General features: G+C 38.7%; 1 protein-coding gene across 1 annotated transcript; it reads right to left on the bottom strand.

Annotated features, from left to right (window-relative positions):
* Nucleotides 1-1,744: 1,744 nt before the first annotated feature.
* Nucleotides 1,745-15,362, bottom strand: LOC101122428 (killer cell lectin-like receptor subfamily B member 1). Its single transcript, XM_042247564.2, is given in 7 exon segments — nucleotides 1,745-2,613; nucleotides 2,616-2,722; nucleotides 6,239-6,354; nucleotides 6,745-6,899; nucleotides 8,325-8,399; nucleotides 9,474-9,572; nucleotides 15,193-15,362. Coding segments are annotated over 7 exon segments (678 nt in total). The 5' UTR covers nucleotides 15,278-15,362; the 3' UTR covers nucleotides 1,745-2,572.
* Nucleotides 15,363-21,275: the final 5,913 nt, after the last annotated feature.

The raw sequence follows: 21,275 nt of genomic DNA, 5'->3' as shown, positions 1-21,275 counted from the left end.
GGTGTTGTTGAAGATTCTTGAGAGTCCCTTTGACTGCAAGGTCAAACCAGTCAATCCTAAGGATAATCAGTCCTGAAAATTCACTGGAAGGACTGTTGCTGAAGCTGAAGTCATAATACTTTAGCCATCTGATATGAAGAACTGACTCACAGGAAAAAACCGTGATGCTGGGAAAGATTGGAAGCAGGAGGAGAAGAGAATGACAGAGGATGAAATGGTTGGATGGCATCACTGACTCAATGGACATGAGTTTGAGTAAAATCCGGGAGTTGGTGATGGACAGGGAAGCCTGGTATGCTGAAGTCCATGGGTTCACAAAGAGTCAGACATGGCTGAGCAACTGAACTGAACTGAGAAACTAACACAACATTTTAAAGTGATTACACTACAATAAAATTTAATTTAAAAAAAAAAGCAGGGATAAAATTAAAATGAAAAGAACTTTGCAATGATGGGGAAGAGTTAAGTCCCCTTCCCCAAATTCCTTTAGTAATGGATCTCTGATATAAAAATCCAGAGAATTGATTTTAGTCAGTGCTCTACCACAAAATATAAAAGCAAAACATAGAGGCTGTGGAAGAAGCAAAAGACTTTAGAAATATTGACTAAAACTTTTTGGAGGTGAGATAAGGCACAGAAGGGGATGGATGAAAGCTGCTGGATTAGAAATCATTCCCCTTAGCTGGTTTGGGGTTTTATCCATAGTGCATCACTGTCTCTTAAAATGAGACTTTTCATGAGAGTATAATTATTTTACAAAGTAGTCTTAGCTTCTGCTGTACAATGAAGTGAATCAGCTAAAGTATATATATGTATCCCCTCCTTCCTGGGCCTCCTGCCTGCCCCCCTCTTCATCAGACTCTTCTAGGTCATCACAGAGCACTGAGCTCAGTTCTCTGTGCTGTATAGTAGCTTCCCAGTAGCTATCCATTTTACATATGGTTGTGTATTTATGTCAAAGCCACCCGTCAGAATGACCATCATGAAGAAAATCTACAAACAGGAAATGCTGGGGAGCATGTGGAGGAAAGGGAGCCCTCCTGCACTACTGGTGGGGATATAAGTTGATACAGCCACTATGGAGAATGGTATGGCAGTTCCTTAAAATACTGATAAATAGAACTACCATATGATCCACCTATCCGTCTCCTGAGCACATGCCCTGAGACATCTTTTCTTTAGGTATGTTTTCTCAGTTATTTAATGAGGAGGTTAGACATGAACTTTTGTAAAATTCACAAAAATTAGAATCCTCAGTGTGTGTTCACTTTGTACCACAAAATGTACATGGAGCCACTATGACAATATATACAGTTAAAATGACAGAGATCTGAAATGGAAATTAAAGAGATGGAGGGGGATATCTGCTGGGGTCCAGCCCCGGTGGATCCAGGGTGATTCGAAGGGGAGATGGATAGGCGAGGAAAACTTAATTTAATTAGAAATATTAAGATTAGATTAAGAAAAAATGGTGTAGTAGGAAAATGAATGGAGGAAAGAGGCTGATTAACTTGGTTTATGTGGAAAACCAATAAAGTTCCAGACAAGGAACTTGCACCGTCTACGCTGGACCACAGGCGCCCACTTGAATAGTGGAGGGTGCCCCACCTTGGGCTCCCTCTTGGGTCTCAGAAGCCCAGGCAAGTAAGTAGACTCGGAGAGCCTCCGCGTTCCAAGGGATCAACCTGAAAAGGAGAAGGAGGGTGAGGGAGCAAGAGAAAGAATCGACACTGGGGAGGCCAGGTTTGTGCAAAACCCCCCTCCAACTTTATTATTCAAAACGTGTTTATATACCCTAAATTTTACATAATGGAAGATACAGAGTCATGCAGGGGCAGCAGTCCTGACCCTTTCTGTATATCTTTTTGTATACAAAAGGTCTCAGGTGATTTACATTATCTTCTGGCCAAGAGGCTTGTTAACACTTTTTGGCTCTCTTCCTTAATGAATGGTGATCTCATTTTCCCTGAAGTATTTTTCTTTAATCTGCATCTCCTTAAAGCACTAAAGTTACATCTCTATAGAACAAAGGCACAGTGGGTTATAACAAAGAAGGTACTTAACTCAAAGATCTAATGTTGCTACTTGTTTTTTCTATATACCAACTATATTAACAAATAAAAGATACGAAAATTTGGCAGCAAGTATTGGCTCAACAATGAAGTGCTTAATCAGTTTTATTCTAATGATCTTGACACCTCGGAAGCCCCTGCATTTCTAGGATGTTTTAAGCTCCCTGTGCCTCTGGCGGTTGGGAGACTGCAAACAATTCACAAGCTGTAAAAAGTTTTGGGGAACCTGTTAGGCAAGCTAGAGAGTTATCAGAGGGGGTTTTAAGCTGAGACATTCTTTTGCAGGAGACTGAAGCCCTGAATTAACTTTTTCCAGAGAGTGTCAGAAAAGTAGAAAAGCACAATGCAATAAGGCAGGCATATTCTTATTTTTGGGGGGTACGTGCTCAGGAAATACCAGGGGGAAGACCTGAGGCCTGATTCGTCTTTCCCATCAGGCCTCTGTCGCATGACCTTGTCACGGGTGGGATTCCTCACGCTGGCTCCCAGCAGATATCCAGTCAATTGGAGGAACATATGACTTTACTTCTGACAGGTTTAGTTCTTTTTGGCAGATCCATCTATTTTCTGCAGCACAGCGTTCAGAAATAAGTTGTGTTCTTGATATGCAAACACAGTGGGCTTCTTTAACATCACCAGAAATGTGTAATCTGTAGAGCAAAATAAAAGACTCTCTTTAGTGTTCATGATTTTCTCACATAATTCTCCTTATCCAGCCAGTATTTTCTGTAACTTTCAGGAAACAATGAGATGCTCAGTTATTTAGCACTGGGTAAGTAAACAGTCTAAGGGCAGAAAGTGAAGAGGAACTAAAAAGCCTCTGAAAGAGGGTGAAAGAGGAGAGTGAAAAAGGTGGCTTACAACTCAACATTCAAAAGCTAAGATTTTAGCATCCAGTTCTATCACTTCATGGCAAATAGCAGGGGAAAAAATGCAAGCAGTGACAGACTTTGTTTGCTTGGGCTCCAAAATCTTTGTAGACAATGACTAAAGCCCTGAAATTAAAAGACACTTGCTCGTGGGAATGGCTACCCACTCCAGTGTTCTCGTCTGGAGAATTTCATTTCCGTGGACAGAGGAACCTGGAAGGATACATCCATAGTGTGGGAAAGAGTCAGACCGGACTGAGGGACTAACACTTTCACTTTCATTTTTTTTTCACTTGCTCCTTGGAAGGAAAGCTATGTCAAACCTAGACAGCATATTCAAAAGGAAAGACATCACTTTGCCAGCAAATGTCAGTATAGTCAAAGCTACGGCTTTTCCATTACTCATGTACTGATGTGAAATTTATACCATAAAGAGAGTAAGTGCCAAAGAATTGATGCTTTCAAATCATGGTGCTGGAGAAGATTCTTGAGAGTCCCTTGGACTGCACACAAATCAAGTCAGTCAACCCTAAAAGAAATCAACCCTGAATATTCCTTGGAAGGACTGATGCCAAAGCTTTGGAAGGACTGATGCTCCGATACTTTGACCACCTGATGGGAAAAGCCAACTCATTGGAAAAGACCTTGATGCTGGTAAAGACTGAGGCCAAAGGAGAAGGGGGAGGCAGAGGAAGAGATGGTTAGATAGTATCACTGACTCAAATGGACATGAATTTGAGCAAACTTGGAGACACTGGAGGACAGAGGAACCTGGGGAGCTGCAGTCCATGGGGGTCACAAAGGGTTGGACACGACTTAGCAACTGAACAGTGATAACTACACAGTCAGGCATAAATATAAACTTTTAAGAGAAGGCTAATATAAACATCTGGAACTTGCAAGTTCATCTTCACTGGAAGCAAAGCATTCTAAATAGAAATATCATCATGATATATACAAAATGAAGCTTTGAAAACTGGAAACTGAATCTCCTATTAACATATCACATGAAAAACTTATTGCTTTCACTGAACTTTGATTTTCTTAAATATTTAGGATATAATAACCTAGTATTTGGGGATGATACCTATAGAAGTGTGATCAGGCTTAAACAGAGTATGTGCTCAGGAAATGTATTAAGTACGTATTGATACGCAGGATCTGCAGACTTTGAATGTGGCCAGAAAATGAGTCTCAGTTCATGTTGTATGTAGTGGAAGGTTCCTTTTTTCCCGTTCCAGACAGTTTACGAGTGTCTGCTCTGATCAATGTTCTCTTAGTTCCAAAGATGCAGGAGTGTTGTGGCTCATTGCAGATTTGGTGTGAGTAGCAGTCAAAGAATGGGATGGCAACACAGAACTGGCACGCCAGGATGGGGTATGCGCAAGACGTTCACCTGCTTGTCCTAAATTGAAAGTGAAGTAATACAGTGGGCAGGACTCCATCACAGATTTTCTTTGTTCCTTTGTTTCTTTTCTTTATAAGGGCCCTTGGCCCTGAGAAGTCCACCTGATTCCCTCCTAGTGCCTGACAGTCTAGTCACATAAGCATTCTTTCAAGCGAGTAATAGCAAAAGTCCCCTGTGTTTTACCTCTTTCACCCTTCTGGTCCCCTTCTTCAAATTTCAAGATAACTTTTTAAATGCTCATTTGACTTTATTCAAAAGACCCTCAGTGACTTCCCAGGCCTTCTTTGACCAGATCTCTGCCTAGTTCTTTAGTATTATCTTCTTAATCCCCAAAACAGTGAAAAAAAAATACTGTTTATGTTTTTCATTACTTGAAAACCAGGGTAGAGAACGAAATAAAAGCAGAATCTAACTGCTACTCTTTCTACTATCATATGATACCTTTCAGGGTTACCTGATCACTGTCTTAACCAAAGCATCCTTTCAGTATTCAGAATAGAATAGAATGCTAATTGAATTTAGTTTATCAACTTTTCCTATATTTCTGTTCATAGACACTACAGAGATTTCTAATTTTATCATAAAGTTTAATAGAATAAACATAATGGCCCGATAAGACACCCATGCAGAAACCAAAGTTAACCTTTTCTATGTTCAGAAAAATAGAAATAAGTTAATATCAGAGTTGCATTTATATGTAAATAAAGTATAGAATATAATCCCTGGAAAACAAATAAAAATCAGAATAGATTTTATGTAATGAAATATATTTGCCCTTTTCATACATTTATTCTTGTCCAGGACCCTTTTTTAAAGTGATATTCATTTTAAAGTACTATATTTAAAAATATTATATTTTAGAACATGGGCAAAACAACATAAAAATTTGCTAATTAAAGCAATATGTCTCTCAAGTTTTTTATAATTTTTCACATAACAAACTATTGCTCTGTTTTAGATAAATTTTCATCTGCTCCCGTGTCTTCAATTTTAATGTCTTATTTTTTTGAATGATAAAAATATCAATTTTAACTGTACTTTATACAAATGTAAATAAATCATTCACAGACTCAAAAATCATAACAGGATATCATCTGTTCTGAAATGCTCATCAGAATTTCTTTACAGAGCCTGTGCTCTGCAGCAAGAGAAGCCACTCCAAGGAGAAACCCACACACTACAGCTAGAGAGTGGCCCCTACTCTGAGCAACTAGAGAAAGGTCTGAGCAGCAGTGAGATCCAGAACTGCCAAAAATAAATACAGAAATAAATAAAAAGTTTAAAGAAATAGCAAATAGCTCTTTTGCGGCTTATGCAGTTTCATTGCATCTCCTCAAACATCTCTCTCTCTACATCACCGATTAAAATAGGCTACAATATTTGTCACAAGTTGGCCACTTCTCTCAAATGCCTGGATTCCACAATCTGATATTTACTATACTTTTTTCTTCTCATATTCATATTTCAGTGCTCTATGTGGCCTACTTATTTGTTCCCACAGTTTGAAAAGTTCAACTTAAATTCTTTATATTTAATAATATTGGTACAAAAATTCTTTTTCCAACAGTGTCCAGCTAGAAATTTCTTTATTTTTAAATTTTGTTATTAGAATTTTTTTTGGTGTCCCTCCCAAAGGAGTTGGTCTATCCCATTTCCTAAAACTCCATTGCAATTAAAAATATACATTGTGACAAAGAGTGATGTCTTTTCGTATATGGAGATTTTCTACTAACTTCAAAAATCATTCTTCTTCTCAGACTATACTGCTTCTTTCGAAAATTCCTAAACTAAATTAAAACTATAAATCTCAGTCTTCAATAGCAATGTTACTATCTTGCCTTGCAAACCTGATACAATAGAATATTCAAATTAGCTTATCTAATACTTACATATTAGAATTTAAAATGGATCCATTTATCCACTTCCAGTTCTTCTCTGATAATGTAAAGTTTAATCCAATCCAAAGCAGAATTCCTCTTTTCTTTATCAGGTTTTGTAAAAGTCTCTGTAAATGAAACAGAAGAAATGAGTATTGAATCCGTTTATCTATTGCTGGTTTGCATCCTTCTATTCATCCTCTGAAACCCAGTTCAAGTATCACTTCCTCTATGAAACCTTTCTTGACACCCCATTGGAGGTAATTATTCCTTACTTGTGATATTTCTATTCCATTCATTTATACATCCAAATATTTATGTTTATATTTTTGTATTCATTAAATAATATTTATTTTGCTTATATGTCTGTTTAGTCTCTCAGATTGTGAGCTCCTTGAAGTCAAGGTTAATACTTCCATCTGCATAGAACCCTCGAGACTAGAGCACAAAAATCTTGATATGGTTAGAAGCCAATGCTCAGTTTTATTGAAGTATTTTACTTATTAATAATTATTTACCAATTCTTCATGATCTTGAATAAGCAGTAGACTGGATTCTCTTGTGTAACAGTCAGCTAGACTCTCATTCCAAGGTTTGGAAGTTTCAGTAAAATATAAGCATTTATCTCGGATTTGTTGCCAGTGCATTGGACACCTTAACAGAACTGGTCTCTCTAAAGTAACAAAGAAGAGGGAAAATAAAAATAAAGTAAGAAAGAGGAAGAAAAGAAATGAATGTTATATTTCTCGTCCCCATCCCACTAACACTAACCACACATACACAGTTCAGTTCAGTCACTCAGTAGTGTTCAACTCTTTGTGACCCCATGGACTGCAGCACGCCAGGCCTCCCTGTCCATCAATAACTCCCGGAGTTTACTCAAACTCATGCCCATTGAGTCCGTGATGCCATTCAACCGTCTTATCCTTTGTCATCCTCTTCTTCTCTGGCCTTCAAACTTTCCCAGCATCAGGGTCTTTTCAAATGAGTCAGCTCTTTGCATCAGGTGGACAAAGTATTGAAGTTTCAGCTTCAATATCAGTCCTTTCAATGAATATTCAGGATTGATTTCCTTTAGGATGGACTGGTTGGATCTCATACAAGTTATTATAAGTTCAGGAAAGTCTTTGACCGTCATTGTGAGAACAATTCATGAATTTAATATAACTGAGGGTTTTGAGACCACTGTTCATTCTGCTATTAAAATTTGAAAATTGGTGACCAGCTAAAACACTGACAGACAGAATAACTTGTTCAACTCCACACAAGCAGGTAGTGATAGAGCCAAAACTCTTTTTGAGATTCCTTAAATTCCTTATCATTGCTCTTCCTACTCCATGGACAACTATATCAAACGCTCTTTAAAAAAAGTCTACTTGAAACAACATGTAAAATGTAAAGCAAATAATAATTCGTACCCACAATTAATGGCAAGTATCATGGAGAGAAATTATTTGAAATTTTCTAACTGCTAAATTATATATTTGCCTAATAATGAGATCTATTGGATAGCATTTTTTAGAGGGATATTCTCATTTTCTTAAAATTTCTCTTCTGTACAAATGTATATAATAAATGATCGCATTTTGCTATAGTCTCTCAACAATAGAGTATTAACACACACTGCTTAGTAAGTATAAGGACAAGATCAATATCTTAATGATTAATACAATAAGTATTAACAAATTCATTACATGTTTGTGTTCTATTCATTAGCTTTAGTCAAAGGTTAGCTGTTTGACATATTAAAATCACCTAATATCTCACTTAATGTATATTTTACTTTATGGCTTGGATTTTGACTAATAATTATTGACTCTCCTAGCCTGAGTACTCATAAGCAGTATTATCTGGTAGTTAAGGTCATAGGCTCTGACGATAGACCACTGAAGTACAATTCTCAGTGTCACCCCTTAGCAAATGTATGACCCCAGATGAATTGCTTAACCTTTCCATGCCTCAGCTTTGTCAAACATAAAATCAGAGTGATAAAACTAATCTTAACATATGGGTTGTAATGAGCCTTAACAAAAATAATACAATGATAACTATCAAATTTTAGCTATTATTCTTAGAAAATTCAAGCCACAAAATATACCTGTTGCTTCCTTCCCGTTCTCTTGAGCATCCATGCTGGTTTTTTCTATTGATGTATTTTGTCTTATGAGTATCACTGGTAAATAAAGAAACACCATTAAGAAGATAAAATGCTGAAAGGTGCAAAGAAATGGATATGCTATATTTATCACTTCAGGAAATTGTTGTCTTAGTACTATCTCAACAAGCTTGAAATTAACAGAAGATAAGAGCAATAGCAATTTAGTAACAGTGGGTCTGCTTAGAAGACAACATAAACAAACACATAAGTAAACACAGAGAAACATTGAGTTACTTGCATCTAATATATAAGTAATCTGGAGAAGGGGATGGCAACCCATTCCAGTATTCTTGCCTGGAGAATCCCATAAACAGAGGAGCCTGGAGGTCTGTGGTCCGTAAGATCTCAAAGAGTCAGACATGACTGAAGTGACTTAGCATGCACACACCCACTATATAAGTAAAATCCCAGGTGTTATTTAAATTCTTAAATTGCTTACACTCCTGTCTACATGTTCCGTTTACAGAATGAGTATAACAGTGTCTGTCCTATGGGAGACATTGCCTAGGACAATCTAGAATTTAGTAGGCACCTAAGAAACTGTAGGGATGTCCCAGGAAGTCCAGTGGTTAAGATTTCGCCTTCCACTGCAGAGGATGCTGGTTTGATCCCTGGTGGGGAAGCTAAGATCCCACATGCCTTGGGGCCAAAAAACAAACAAACAACAACAACAAGAAAAACTCAGAACATAAAAACAGCAGAAGCAGTATTGTAACATATTCAATAGACTTTAAAAATGGTCCACATTAAAAACAAAACAAAACAAAACAAAAAACCTCTAAGCAATTATAAACTTATTTTCTTTGTTATTATCAAGCTTTTATCATAATTGCAATTTTTAAAAAAGTTATTGGAGCACATGTAAATCCCCTATGAAGATTCTCAGAACAATTAGAAAGAGAAATATGAAAGCCTAGGGTTTGCAAAGTGGATATGGGCTGGGCACTATTAGAGCACTGTTTCGTAACTGTTTTTATTTCATCAGTCTTCCACTAAGTTTGGGGTGGCCAAAGATGTTTAACATACTTTACTATTTACGGCAGAAGGAGAATAAGTAGAACAAGAAATAAATGGTCTTGCATCACTTACCTGAAACACTCAACCCAGTCACAGTCAAGGCAAGAAGTATAATCACAGCACAACCAAATTTCAGGGAAAAGTTGTGCCAACGTGGACCCTGACGAAGATCTGAGACATTAAGAAAACATGCTTGGTTAACTCAGTTGAGTTCATCTGGTACAAAAAGCAAAGGCTGTTTGGCTCACATAAGAAAGAGCTAGATTCAGGTTGGGGGTTACGGGCAGGAAAGAACATTTATCAGTTATCTTAAAGTAGGGTCCTAAGGACTTTCCTGGTGGTCCAGTGGTTAAGAATCTTCCTGCTAATGCAGGGGACACAGGTTCAATCCCTGATCCAGGAAGACCCCACCTGCCGTGGCAGGGTAACTAAGCCTGTGGGCCACAAGTATTGAAACTCAAGCACCCTAGAGCCTGTGCTCCACAATAAGAGAAGCCACTGCAATGAGAAGCAACTAAAGAGTTGCTCACTACAACTAGAGAAAGCCCACACAGCAACAAAGATCCAGCACAGCCAAAAATAAATAAAATTAATTAATTGATTAAAAAAAATGTTCCAGAGTGACCTGCAAGTCCATTTATTTCTACTTTAGTTTTTCACAGTCCCCCAGGCGACTGAGTTGTGTGATCCAGTTTTCAGCCAACTACTACAGATCTCTATTGTTAGGATGTTGACATTTGTATAAGATTTAGCCCTTTCTAAAACATCCTTGTAGAGATGGAATTTTAAGATAGCTATATGTGATAAAAGATTAAGGTAGGAAACAGAATGTATTAAATTTTAGATAGTGACACGTGGATAATCATGTGGAGGAGAGAGAGAAAAGATAACACCTAAAGGAGCTCCAAGGTCCCAGGTGTAATCTGAAAATGAGAGAAACCACACTGGAGAATATTGACCTAGAACTTCTAATGTGATCCTGTGTGACACAGAGCAGCTAAACTTAGTGAGCCTGAGACTTAGTCCTAGGTGAACTTTCCTGACAGCTGTGTGGTATTTTACCTTTCTGTCTCTTTTCTTCCTTATTCTTTCCTGCCTTGAAATTTTGAAACATGGAGAAAGTTTAATATAGTCACTATCTTATTTATTACTGAAGGAGAGCAGTGGTTAAGAGCAAAGGCTCTCAAATGTAACATTTGTATTTGAGCATGATGCTTTAAGCCTGTAACCTTCATAAAATACTAACTTCCTCACTTGTGAAACATAACATAATAGTTACTTTATGAGGTTTTGGAAAGGGTTATATGAAAAAATTCTTCTCAACATGGAGTCTAGTACACAATAACTGTTCATTGAAAATTTATGGAATTGAGAGGAGGGTTTTATGACTCTTCTGAGCTGTTTTTCTGAAACACTTCATGACTTTAGAAATAACGAACTTACAACAAATTGAAGATGCCAGGTAAATTTTCAGTTCACTTCAGTTCAGTCGCTCAGTCGTGTCTGACTCTTTGTGACCCCATGAACCTCAATACACCAGGCCTTCCTGTCCATCACCAACTCCTGGAGTTTACCCAAACTCATGTCCATTGAGTCTGTGATGCCATCCAACCATCTCATTCTGTCATCCCCTTCTCCTCCTTTAGTCATCTGGAAATATCCATGCAGGGCTATTTTTTGTTTGAATATAAACAATATGCCAAGGACTTCCCTGGTGGTGTGGTGGATAAGGCTCTGCCTGCTAATGTAGGGCAGTCACGTTCAATCCCTGGTCTGGGAAGATTCTGCCATAATTACTGAGCCCATGCTCTAGAGCCCACAAGCCCCAGCTGCTGAGACCCCATTCTGCGACTACTGAAGCCATGATCCGTAACAATGAGAAGCCCTTGGACTGCCACGAAGACCCAGTGCAGCCAAAAATAAATAAATACATAAATACATAAAATAAAAAAAAATAATAAACAGTATGCCAAATCATCTCACTCCATTGCTCTAAACCTTTCCTTGGCCTTCTCTCAAGCAGATTTAAGACTGTATATCTGTAAAAGAGCCTACAAATTCCTGTTCAATCCATTTCCCATTACATCTCTGACTATCTCCTGCTGCTTTCAACACAGACATGCTCCATCATTTCACACCCAACCTATGTGCTCCTCCTACAAAAGGACAGGAACGTTCTCATCCCAGGGAACTTGCCCTTGCCCTGGGTCTATCTTCTAAAAAGCTCTTCTCCAAGGAAACATATCTTTGTCCTTTAATTCTTTCAGGTCTTGGCTCAGATGTCATCTTGTGAGGCAGGCCTTCTTCTACTTGATATCATACCCTCTCTGAAGTTAACTCTCAATTCCATCACAAATAAAAAACAGTTTCTCAGGACTTTTCTAGTGGTCCAGTGGTTAAGAATCCACCTGCCAAAGCAGGGACAGAGATTCTATCCCTGATCTGGGAAGATTCCACATGCTGTGGAATGACTAAGCAGTGCACATCTGGTACCAAGTCTGAGCTCTGCAACAAGAAAAGCCACCACAATGAGAAGCCTGTGTACTACAGCTAGTGAGGAGCCCTTGAATAGCCCACAACTCGATAAAGTCCACAGGCAGCAGCAAAGTCCCAGTGCAGCCATAAATAAATAAATAAAGGATAAAAAAAGCAGAGGGGTGAATATGAGAGTACAAAATATAGATAAAATTTTCTCTCTTGCGTTTAATATTATCTAACCCACATATATGTATATACTTAGCTATTTGTTTATTTGTATGTCTTCCTAGCAGTATAAAATACACACACAAAAAAGAAAATATTTTTCCACTATTTTTTTCACTTGTCCTAACATCAACACCAGGGCATGCCTGGCACAGGTGCTTATTTTTGGATGAATAGATAGACTCTAGAGGCATTTTGTGAACACTTATCTACTTTTTTAAGAAATCAAGTGCTGGGCCATAAACTAGGTCGCAACTCACATCTCTGGTTTACCTGAATGCCTTTGATATGATCACTGTTCTACAGTTCCCACAATGGCACCCCACTCCAGGACTCTCGTCTGGAAAATCCCATGGAGGGAGGAGCCTGGTCAGCTGCAGTCCATGGGGTCGCTAAGAGTCGGAGATGACTGAGCGACTTCACTTTCACTTTTCACTTTCATGCATTGGAGAAGGAAATGGCAACCCACTCCAGCGTTCTTGCCTGGAGAATCCCAGGAATGGGGGGGAGCCCGGTGGGCTGCCATCTATGGGGTCGCACAGAGTCGGACGCAACTGAGGCGACTTAACAGCACAGTTCCCACGGAGAAGGCAATGGCACCCCACTCCAGTACTCTTGCCTGGAAAATCCCATGGACAGAGGAGCTTGGTGGGCTGCAGTCCATGGGGTCGCTAAGAGTCAGACACGACTGAGCGACTTCACTTTCACTTTTCACTTTCATGCATTGGAGGAGGAAATGGAAACCCACTCCAGCGTTCTTGCCTGGAGAATCCCAGGGACGGGGGAGCCTGGTGGGCTTCTGTCTATGAGGTCACACAGAGTCGGACACGACTGAAGCGACTTAGCAGCAGCAGCAACACAGTTCCCACAGCCTGAACAGTTCAGCCAAAGAGCTCAGGGGTAGTTTCACAATAATTGTAATAACAGGTCAATCTGTGGAGAAAGAATGTCACCTGCCATTTCAATAGACAAGGGATGTTGTGATCATAAAGCCATCAGCCAGGGTAGCTGCCCCGATGTTGAAACCCGAGTGGAATTCAGAGTGAAGAAAAACAGGATACTAGCACTAGATAGTTAAAATGCACATCACGGGAATGATTTCAGTAAGTCCAGACTCTTGCCTCTTCTCACACATAAGAAAACACTAAAATCATTAACTCGATATGTCTGTTTTTGTGATTAGCAGTCATCTTTTGGTAGTCAACTATATATATTTTTTATTTGCAGCAAAAACTCCTATATGTCCTGGCTTCTCCCTTACCATTTGGGAACAGTTCCTCAGAGTTATCTAAGAGGCTGCCTTCCCAGCTACAGTCCTCAGTAAAACCACCAAATACAAAATTCTCAACTTATAGGTTACAATTTTTGCAGTCAAGTGTTTTGTAACCACATATTTTGTTCTGACTTTATTCTGCTTTGTTTTTCAGATTTACTTTTATAATGATATTTTGAGGAATAATGATTATGAGCAGAAGAGACACATTTTCTGACCCCTTTGATTTGGGATCTTAGATCATAGCTTTTGAGGAAAATCTTGCTTTTTCTATATTCATCCTGCCACATCTCCTTTCAACTCCATCCTCCTTTCTCTCTACTTTTGCTAGATTTGAATAGGGAACAGAAAGCTTTGCTATTTCCCACCAAAAAATATAGCTTGACCAAACTGTCACTGTAGTTATCAAAATTCTCCAATTTTCCATAACCCCCATTTGAAGGGTATCGTGAAACTATTTGCTAACCCTAAGACTTTTCAGTCTCCAATTTAGAATGTTGATAACTGAATAGTTTGAAATTATCCCACGTCATCCTGAAAGGATGCAGCACACCTGCTAAGCACACAATGGAATGAATATCAGGTGGTATAAAAATTGCAATAGTAGTAAATTTGGTTTGACATCAGAAGGCAGTACTATATTATGATCATTTTATACATTTTTTCTACTTAGTGTCTAGTTTCTTTTCAGCCATGGAATCCATCACCTGTTACCTCACATTAGAATCCTCATCTCCTTCACTCAGAATACTAGCTCCTCTGACATACAGAAAGTTGCCAAATTCAACAAATATCAAGTAGGTTTACCAGGGATATTCTCCTGTGTCTTGTGGCTTATCTCCTTCTAAACTGATACATTTTTAAATTTAAAAAATAATCAGATTGTGAGTATATTCACATCAATCTTGAATATAATTTTCTTTTGGAACATTTTTTCCTTCCCTTTGAAAAGTGGAAGATGTTCATCATTAACATCTTTAACACTTTGTGTTAATTAATTAGCAAAGTGTTAATCATTAACACTTTGTATCCTGAAAGGAATGCTATGGGTGCAAACGCATTGGAACTTAACCAGTATTTTACAGAGAGATTTGAAATAAAGTAGGTTACTATTACAACAAGGTAGCAGAATATTTCTAAAAACATTTCTTTGTTAAAAACAAAAATAAAAAAGGGACTTCCTGGCTGGTCCAGTGATTAAGACTCCGTGCTTCCACTGCAGGGAGCACAGGTTTCATCCTTCGTTGGGGAGGAAAGATCCTGCACGCCACATGGGATGGCAAAAAATAAAACAAATACTGGATGCTTGGGGCTGGTTCACTGAGATGACCCAGAGGGATGGTATGGGGAGAGATGAGGGAGGAGGGTTCAGGATGGAGAACACATATATGCCTGTGGTGGATTCATGTTAATGTATGGCAAAGCCAATACAGTATTGTCAAGTAAAATTAAAAATAAATAAGTAAATTTATATTAAAAAAAAACAAAAACAAAAATAGAAAAACTGCTTTTATTTCCAAATAAAATAAAAATACTCCTTTGTTCATACTTATAAAATATTTATTCATGTTCTTTTAGCCAAGGCTCAGTAACAGGAATGATGTTCACTTTTCACAAAAGTATCTTCATAAAAAGAAATCTAAACGTATGTACTTTTTTCCACACCTGTGATTACCTACAGACAGGCCATGCTATATCAACTTAATACATGACTACTGCTCATCTTCAAAGTCATGATTTAAAGCCACAAATTTACAGGAACATCTAACTATTGGAAGATACACAAATGCCAAAAGGAAAATTAAAGCCACTTACTCTGAAGACGAGATGGAGGTGATGACTTTCCAATGCCAGAATCCCTGGGTAAGTTTAAATCAGCATATACCGCCTGACTCTCCATTGCAAACAGAAGAATGTAGTACTATACTCGTATAAGAGGAAAAACTCCAACTTCTGTAAATCAAGATCAGCTGAAGGAAGTGACCAATTTAAAAAGTTTTGCTGTCTCTCTTATAATCAGCACCTAACCACAGTGGTTATTGTGGGCTTTGCCTATAAATTAGTGAGGAAGTCCACTTACTGGGTGTCCAGTGTACTTAGACATGTAATATTAGGTTGGCCAAAAAGTTTGTTCAAGTTTTCCATAACATGGAAAACTCCAAAGGAACTTTTTCACTATTTTCAATATCTGCTTTGTTTAGTTAATTGGCCTATTGTTTGACAATATTCTGGAAAGATTGTTTGTTGTCTTTGTAAGTATCTTTTTTCAACAACTTTTTCTGGGCCAGGACCAGAGTGAAGGAGATAAAGTACTCTGATTTGGCTCAAACACACACACACACACATACACACACACACACACACACGAATCAAGATAAACCATATTTAATGCCAGGTTGTAAAAAGTAAACACTAACATACAAAAAAAACTGAAGGACACTTTTCTAAAGCTCTCAAATCTTCCTGAAATATTTGTGCCCCTGGCAAGAGCTGAAAAATGTGGGAAAAGGAGCTGTAAATGTGGAAAAGGTCACTGAGTAATACAACAGAGACAGCAAAGAGCCAAAGATCCAGACTATTCTTAGCTTAAAAGAATGCTTTCAGTGCACTGAGGTTTAACTTCAAGTTAGGAAGCGTGACTATGACCACGAGGAGTCCACAATGGCCATGTTAAAAACAGCTGACTGAGGAAAGAGTATTCTCTTCAACCAGAAGCTTGCAAAATTATGTGAGCTTCAAAAGTACAAACCAGCCAGAAATATAAACCAAAGGAGACTTTTCACTTGTGCATATGCAGTGCAAAACATATTGATGGATGTTTTCATTTGTTACAACCATCTTGACAACCATCTTATAGGACAGAAGACCCTTACTATGCAATCACTATTGTATACATATAAAATGGACTTCCCAGGTGGCTCAGTGGTAAAGAAGCCGCCAGCCAAAGCAGGAGATGCAGGAGACAGGGGTTCGATTCCTGGGACAAGAAAAGCCCCTGGAGAAGGGAGTGGCTACTTACTCCATTATTCTTGTCTGGACCACCCCATGGACCAGAGGAACCTGGCAGGCTACAGTCCGTTGGATCACAAAATGTCAGACACAACTGAGTGACTAACATACCTCAACATAATAAAGACCATTTATGAAAAGCCCACAGCACAGTCAGTGGTGAAAAAAGAAATAAAAGCATTTCTTCTGAGGTCAGGAACAAGCAAGGATATCTGTTCTCACCACTCCTATTCAATACAGGTATGGAAGTTCTAGCCAAACCAATTAGACATGGAAAAGAAATGAAGTCATCAAAGTTGAGAAAACAGAAGCAAAATTACATCTGTTCAGAGAAGACCTTATGTGTAGAAAACCATCAAGACTCAGACATACACACTCACAAACTATTAGCCTAATAAATGAATTTGTCTAAGTTTCAGAATAAAAAGTCAATACACAGAAATCAGTTGCTATACACTGATTAATGATTTGGAAAGAAAATGAAATTCATTGGCAACAGTATCAAAAAGAATAAAATACTTCAGAAAAAAACCAATTAAAACTTGTACTGAAAACTGTAGAATATTGCTGAAAGAAATTTAAATAGACATAACTAGATGAAGAGACATCCCATGTTTGTGACTTGGAAGATTAATATTGTTAACATATGTATACTAGAACTACCATATGACCAAGCAATTCCAGTTCTGGGTATATGTCACAAAAAAACAAAAACACTAATTTGAAAAGATACATACCCCTCAATGTTTGTAGCAGCATTACTTATACAATTGCCAAGATATGGAATAAACCTATGTCTAGGGCTTCCCAGGTGGTGCCAATTGTAAAGAATCTGCCTGCCAATTCAGAAGACATAACAGATGTGGGTTGGATCCTTAGTTTGGGAAGATCCCTGGAGAAGGTCATGGCAACCCGCTCTATTCTTCTTCCCTGGAGAATCCCCATGGATAGCAGAGATGGGCGGGGTATAGTCCATGGGGTCCCAAGGGTAGGACGCAACTGAGCACCCATGCATGCACGCACATAAATAAATGGAGTATTGATTGCTAGAGTAAAACTTGCGTAGTTGCTCCAAAAACTCAAGTGTTTTTTGCTTTGCAGGTTTTTTTTTTTTGTTGTTGTTGTTGTCTGGTTGGCTGGTTGGTTTTTGTTTTGGGGTTGCTTTTTGTAGTTCATTGTTTTTAAAAACCTGAGTTCATCTACTAACAGTTCCTACCAGGGGGCGCTGCTGGCCTTTCTTTTTTATATCTTTAAACCTTCTGTATACTGAAATCAGAAAGCTCAAGTTATTGGTAAATGCTTCAATCCACATTGTTTCATTTGATACATTAATATCTGCCTTATCCAAGCATTGGAATTTTTTTGAATTTACAGAGGAGCCTGTTGGGCTTCTGTCTATGGGGTCGCACAGAGTTGGACACGACTGACGCGACTTAGCAGCAGCAGCAGTAGCAGCATGGATGAGTAAGGAGCAAGAATGATCATCTGTTTCCTACCTCAAAACCCAGGCTCTTTTTGCAACCTACTGAACCACATTTTGCTCCTGTAATACCTACAAAACCAAGTTATAGAGAGGGAAAAAAAGCTAAAATAAATTTTGCTCAAGGCTGGCAATTATACTGCAAATAGTAGCTCTGCTCCTGGATAGGTAGTTTGTCTAAATTAGAGTGGATAAAAACAATATTTACTGTGTTGCTTATTGTGCCAGGGTATCTCTGAACAAGATTGATGTATATGTATATGTATATGGTGACCTGGACAGCCTTGATATTTCCCTAACTTTGTTTACACTTTGTGTTTAGTTATTCAGTCATGTCTGACTCTCTTGTGATGTTATGGACTGCAGCCTGCCAGGCTCTTCTGTCCATAACGATTCTCCAGGGAAGAACACTGGAGTGGGTTGCCATGCCCTCCTTCAGGGATCTTCCCAACCCAGGGATCTAACCCAAATCTCCTGCATTGAAAGAGGATTCTTTACTGTCTGAGCCACCAAGGAATCCCATGGATAATGGAGAGGTTAGCCTATCCCTTCTCCAGGGCATCTTCCTGACCCAGAAATCGAACTGGGGTCTCATGCATTGCAGGCAAAGTCTTTACCAGCTAAGCTACCAGGGAAGCCCCTTGTTTAAGCTCTGGACAGGTGTTTGCCTAAGTCAAAAGATACCTTCTCCAGGAGATCTTCCCCACCCAGGTATCAAACCCACAATTTCTGCAGTGGCAGGTGGATTCTTCACCAAAGGGCCATCTGGGAAGCCCAACTTTTTAGATGGATACCACCATCAGACTAATTATATTATTTGCAGCTGAAGATGGAGAAGCTCTATGGTGGTGGTAGTTTAGTTGTTAAGTGAGTCTTAGTTGCAGCATGCAGGGTCTTTTTTTGTGGCCTGGCTATTCTCCAGTTGCAGCCTGAGGGTTTAATTACTCCACAGCATGTGGGATGTTAGTTCCGTGAGCAGTGACTGAATCTGCTTTCCCTGGATTGGTAGGTGAATTCTTAACTACTAAATCACTAGGAAAGTCCCAATTATACTTACCCTTCAGCAAGGGTAGTTGGATGGATAACAATTCTGTTTCAAAGGTTACTGTGGTCATAGCAAAGCAAAAGTAGAGATTTCAGCCTCTCTTTTTCTCTTGATGGCTTCGTGCTTTAATTTGCTGAGCATTGTCTCCAGTGGTTTCTAACGTGCCTTTTTCAGACTTACACTTTAAGTTTAGAGGATTCTGACAGCAAATAATCACTGACCCTTAACTCATGTCACACAGAACACACTAGAGCTCCGTATATGTCGCATGTTTAACTCCCAGTTCTAGTTTAAGGATGAGAGCAGGTTCCTAGGTCACTGAGCTAAAAACATGATAATGCTGACTAAGAGTCAACTGCTCTTTTAAGTTAAGAGATTCCATTTTAGGTTTATGAAAAAAAAAAAAAGCACTTTTAGGTTCGGGTAAAAAGCAGAAATGCAGAGTTTCCACAGGCATTTCTTCCTCATACACAGCTTCCCCTGTTTTAAACACATTGCATTAGCTTGTTTTATTGGATAAAGCTGATGAACAAATTTTGCTCCAATATTATGAACTGAAGTCCATAGACTACATTAGGGTTTGCTCTTTATGTTCTATATGCTATGGCAAGCTTGGGCTTTCCTGATGGCTCAGACAGTAAAGAATTGGCCTGCGAGGCAGGAGGCTGGGGTTCAATCCTGGGTCAGGAAGAGCCTCTGGAAAAAGGAATGGCTATCCACTCCAATATTCTTGCCAGAATTCCTTGGACAGAGAAGCCTGGTGGGCTACTGTCCACGGGGTCGCAAAAAGTCAGACACGACTGAGCAACTAACACTTTCACTTTTATAATGACATGAATTTGATAGGGATAGAGTAAAGGGACAAAGAGGGTAATTAAATGGTTAATCCCACTGGGGATTGTAAGTAAAAAAGTATGAGAATGGGAAACCCCTGTATGTTAATGATTGCTTAAAAAAGCAGGTTTGCTTAATTACAAAACCAAGCAGGGTTGTTTAGCAACAAAACCTTGCAAAACAGAAGCATGAGACATCTCTGAAAACAATAGAACAATGACGGCATGAGACCCACATCCCACCTAGTGAGCTCAGTAAGTTAATGGCCCACAGGACAAGCTCTTTGCACATAGGTATGGGGAGGGAGGTGGGAGGGGAGTTCAGGACTGGGAACTCATATACACCCGTGGTGGATTCATGTTGATGTATGGCAAAATCAATACAGTATTGCAAAGTAAAATAAAGTAAAAAAAAAAAACACAACACAACAACAACAACAATAAAATAGAAAGGTGACATTCAAAGTGAAAGATCCTCATGGTACTGAGACTTGAAACAATTTTCCCATAGTGCCATGACTGTCCTGGCTTAACCACGTAGGGACAAGAAAACTCCCCAGCCTGACGTGAAGGCAGAGCTGACTATGGAAGCTTGACATCTACTCAAGAATGAGGGAAAAAGTGGTATTTTCCCCTCCCCATTTTTCCTTTGATTTTTAAAATAAAACTATAGCCCACTAAGTTCTCAGGCACAGCACCCTCTCATCCATCCACTTGTTAACCTCACAAACCTCCTATTCTAATAAATCACTTCTCATCTATCACTTTGCCTCTCACTGGATTCTTTCTGTGCTGAGACATAAAGAACTAGAGATCTTGAGAATCCCCCCAAACACCACCTAGTAGTTTTAAATCCATCATTACAGAATCACAGAGTGTAGTTTCATTGAATAAAAACCCCCTGGCCTCCCCCATTCATCCCTCTCAATCTCTCCACCTTGGCCCTTCAGACATGTCTTTTCAACATCTCCATAGTTTTGCCTTTACGTAAGTGTCAAATTGTTGCAATCTTACAGTATGTAGATTTATCAGATTGCCTTCTTTCACTTAATAACCTGCATAAAAGCTTCTTTTTATGTTTTTTTTTTTCTTCACTTGAGAACTTTTCTTAAAGTCCCGGAACATTATGCCATTGTTTGGAGAGTCTACAGTGTGTTTAGCCATTTATATATTAACAGGCATCTTGGTTGCTTCCAAGTTTTGGCAATCATAATTACAGCTGCTATAAACACACCTGTGTAAGTGTGCATAAACATCAGTTTTCAACTCATTTCTGTAAATGCCCCAAAGTGAGACTGTTGGATCACCTGGCAAGTATATTAATTTCATAAGAAACTGACAAACTGTCTTCTGAAGAGTCAGCTTTTTATTGTCACCACTTGGTGAAACTTCTAAATCACTTCAAGGATCAAAATAATTCACCAGGAAAAAAACTTTTTGTTCATCAAAGACTGATTTCTGCCATTACTGTCTTGTTTTAAGAATCTGTTTGTAAACTCTGTTCCAACTGGACCAAATCTCACTGTAGCAG

The sequence above is a fragment of the Ovis aries genome, chromosome 3 (assembly GCF_016772045.2).
Source record: "Ovis aries strain OAR_USU_Benz2616 breed Rambouillet chromosome 3, ARS-UI_Ramb_v3.0, whole genome shotgun sequence".
Classification (NCBI taxonomy): Eukaryota; Metazoa; Chordata; class Mammalia; order Artiodactyla; family Bovidae; genus Ovis; species Ovis aries.
The sequence above is the reverse complement of the archived record's forward strand: the minus strand, read 5'-3'. Positions and strand labels throughout refer to the sequence as shown.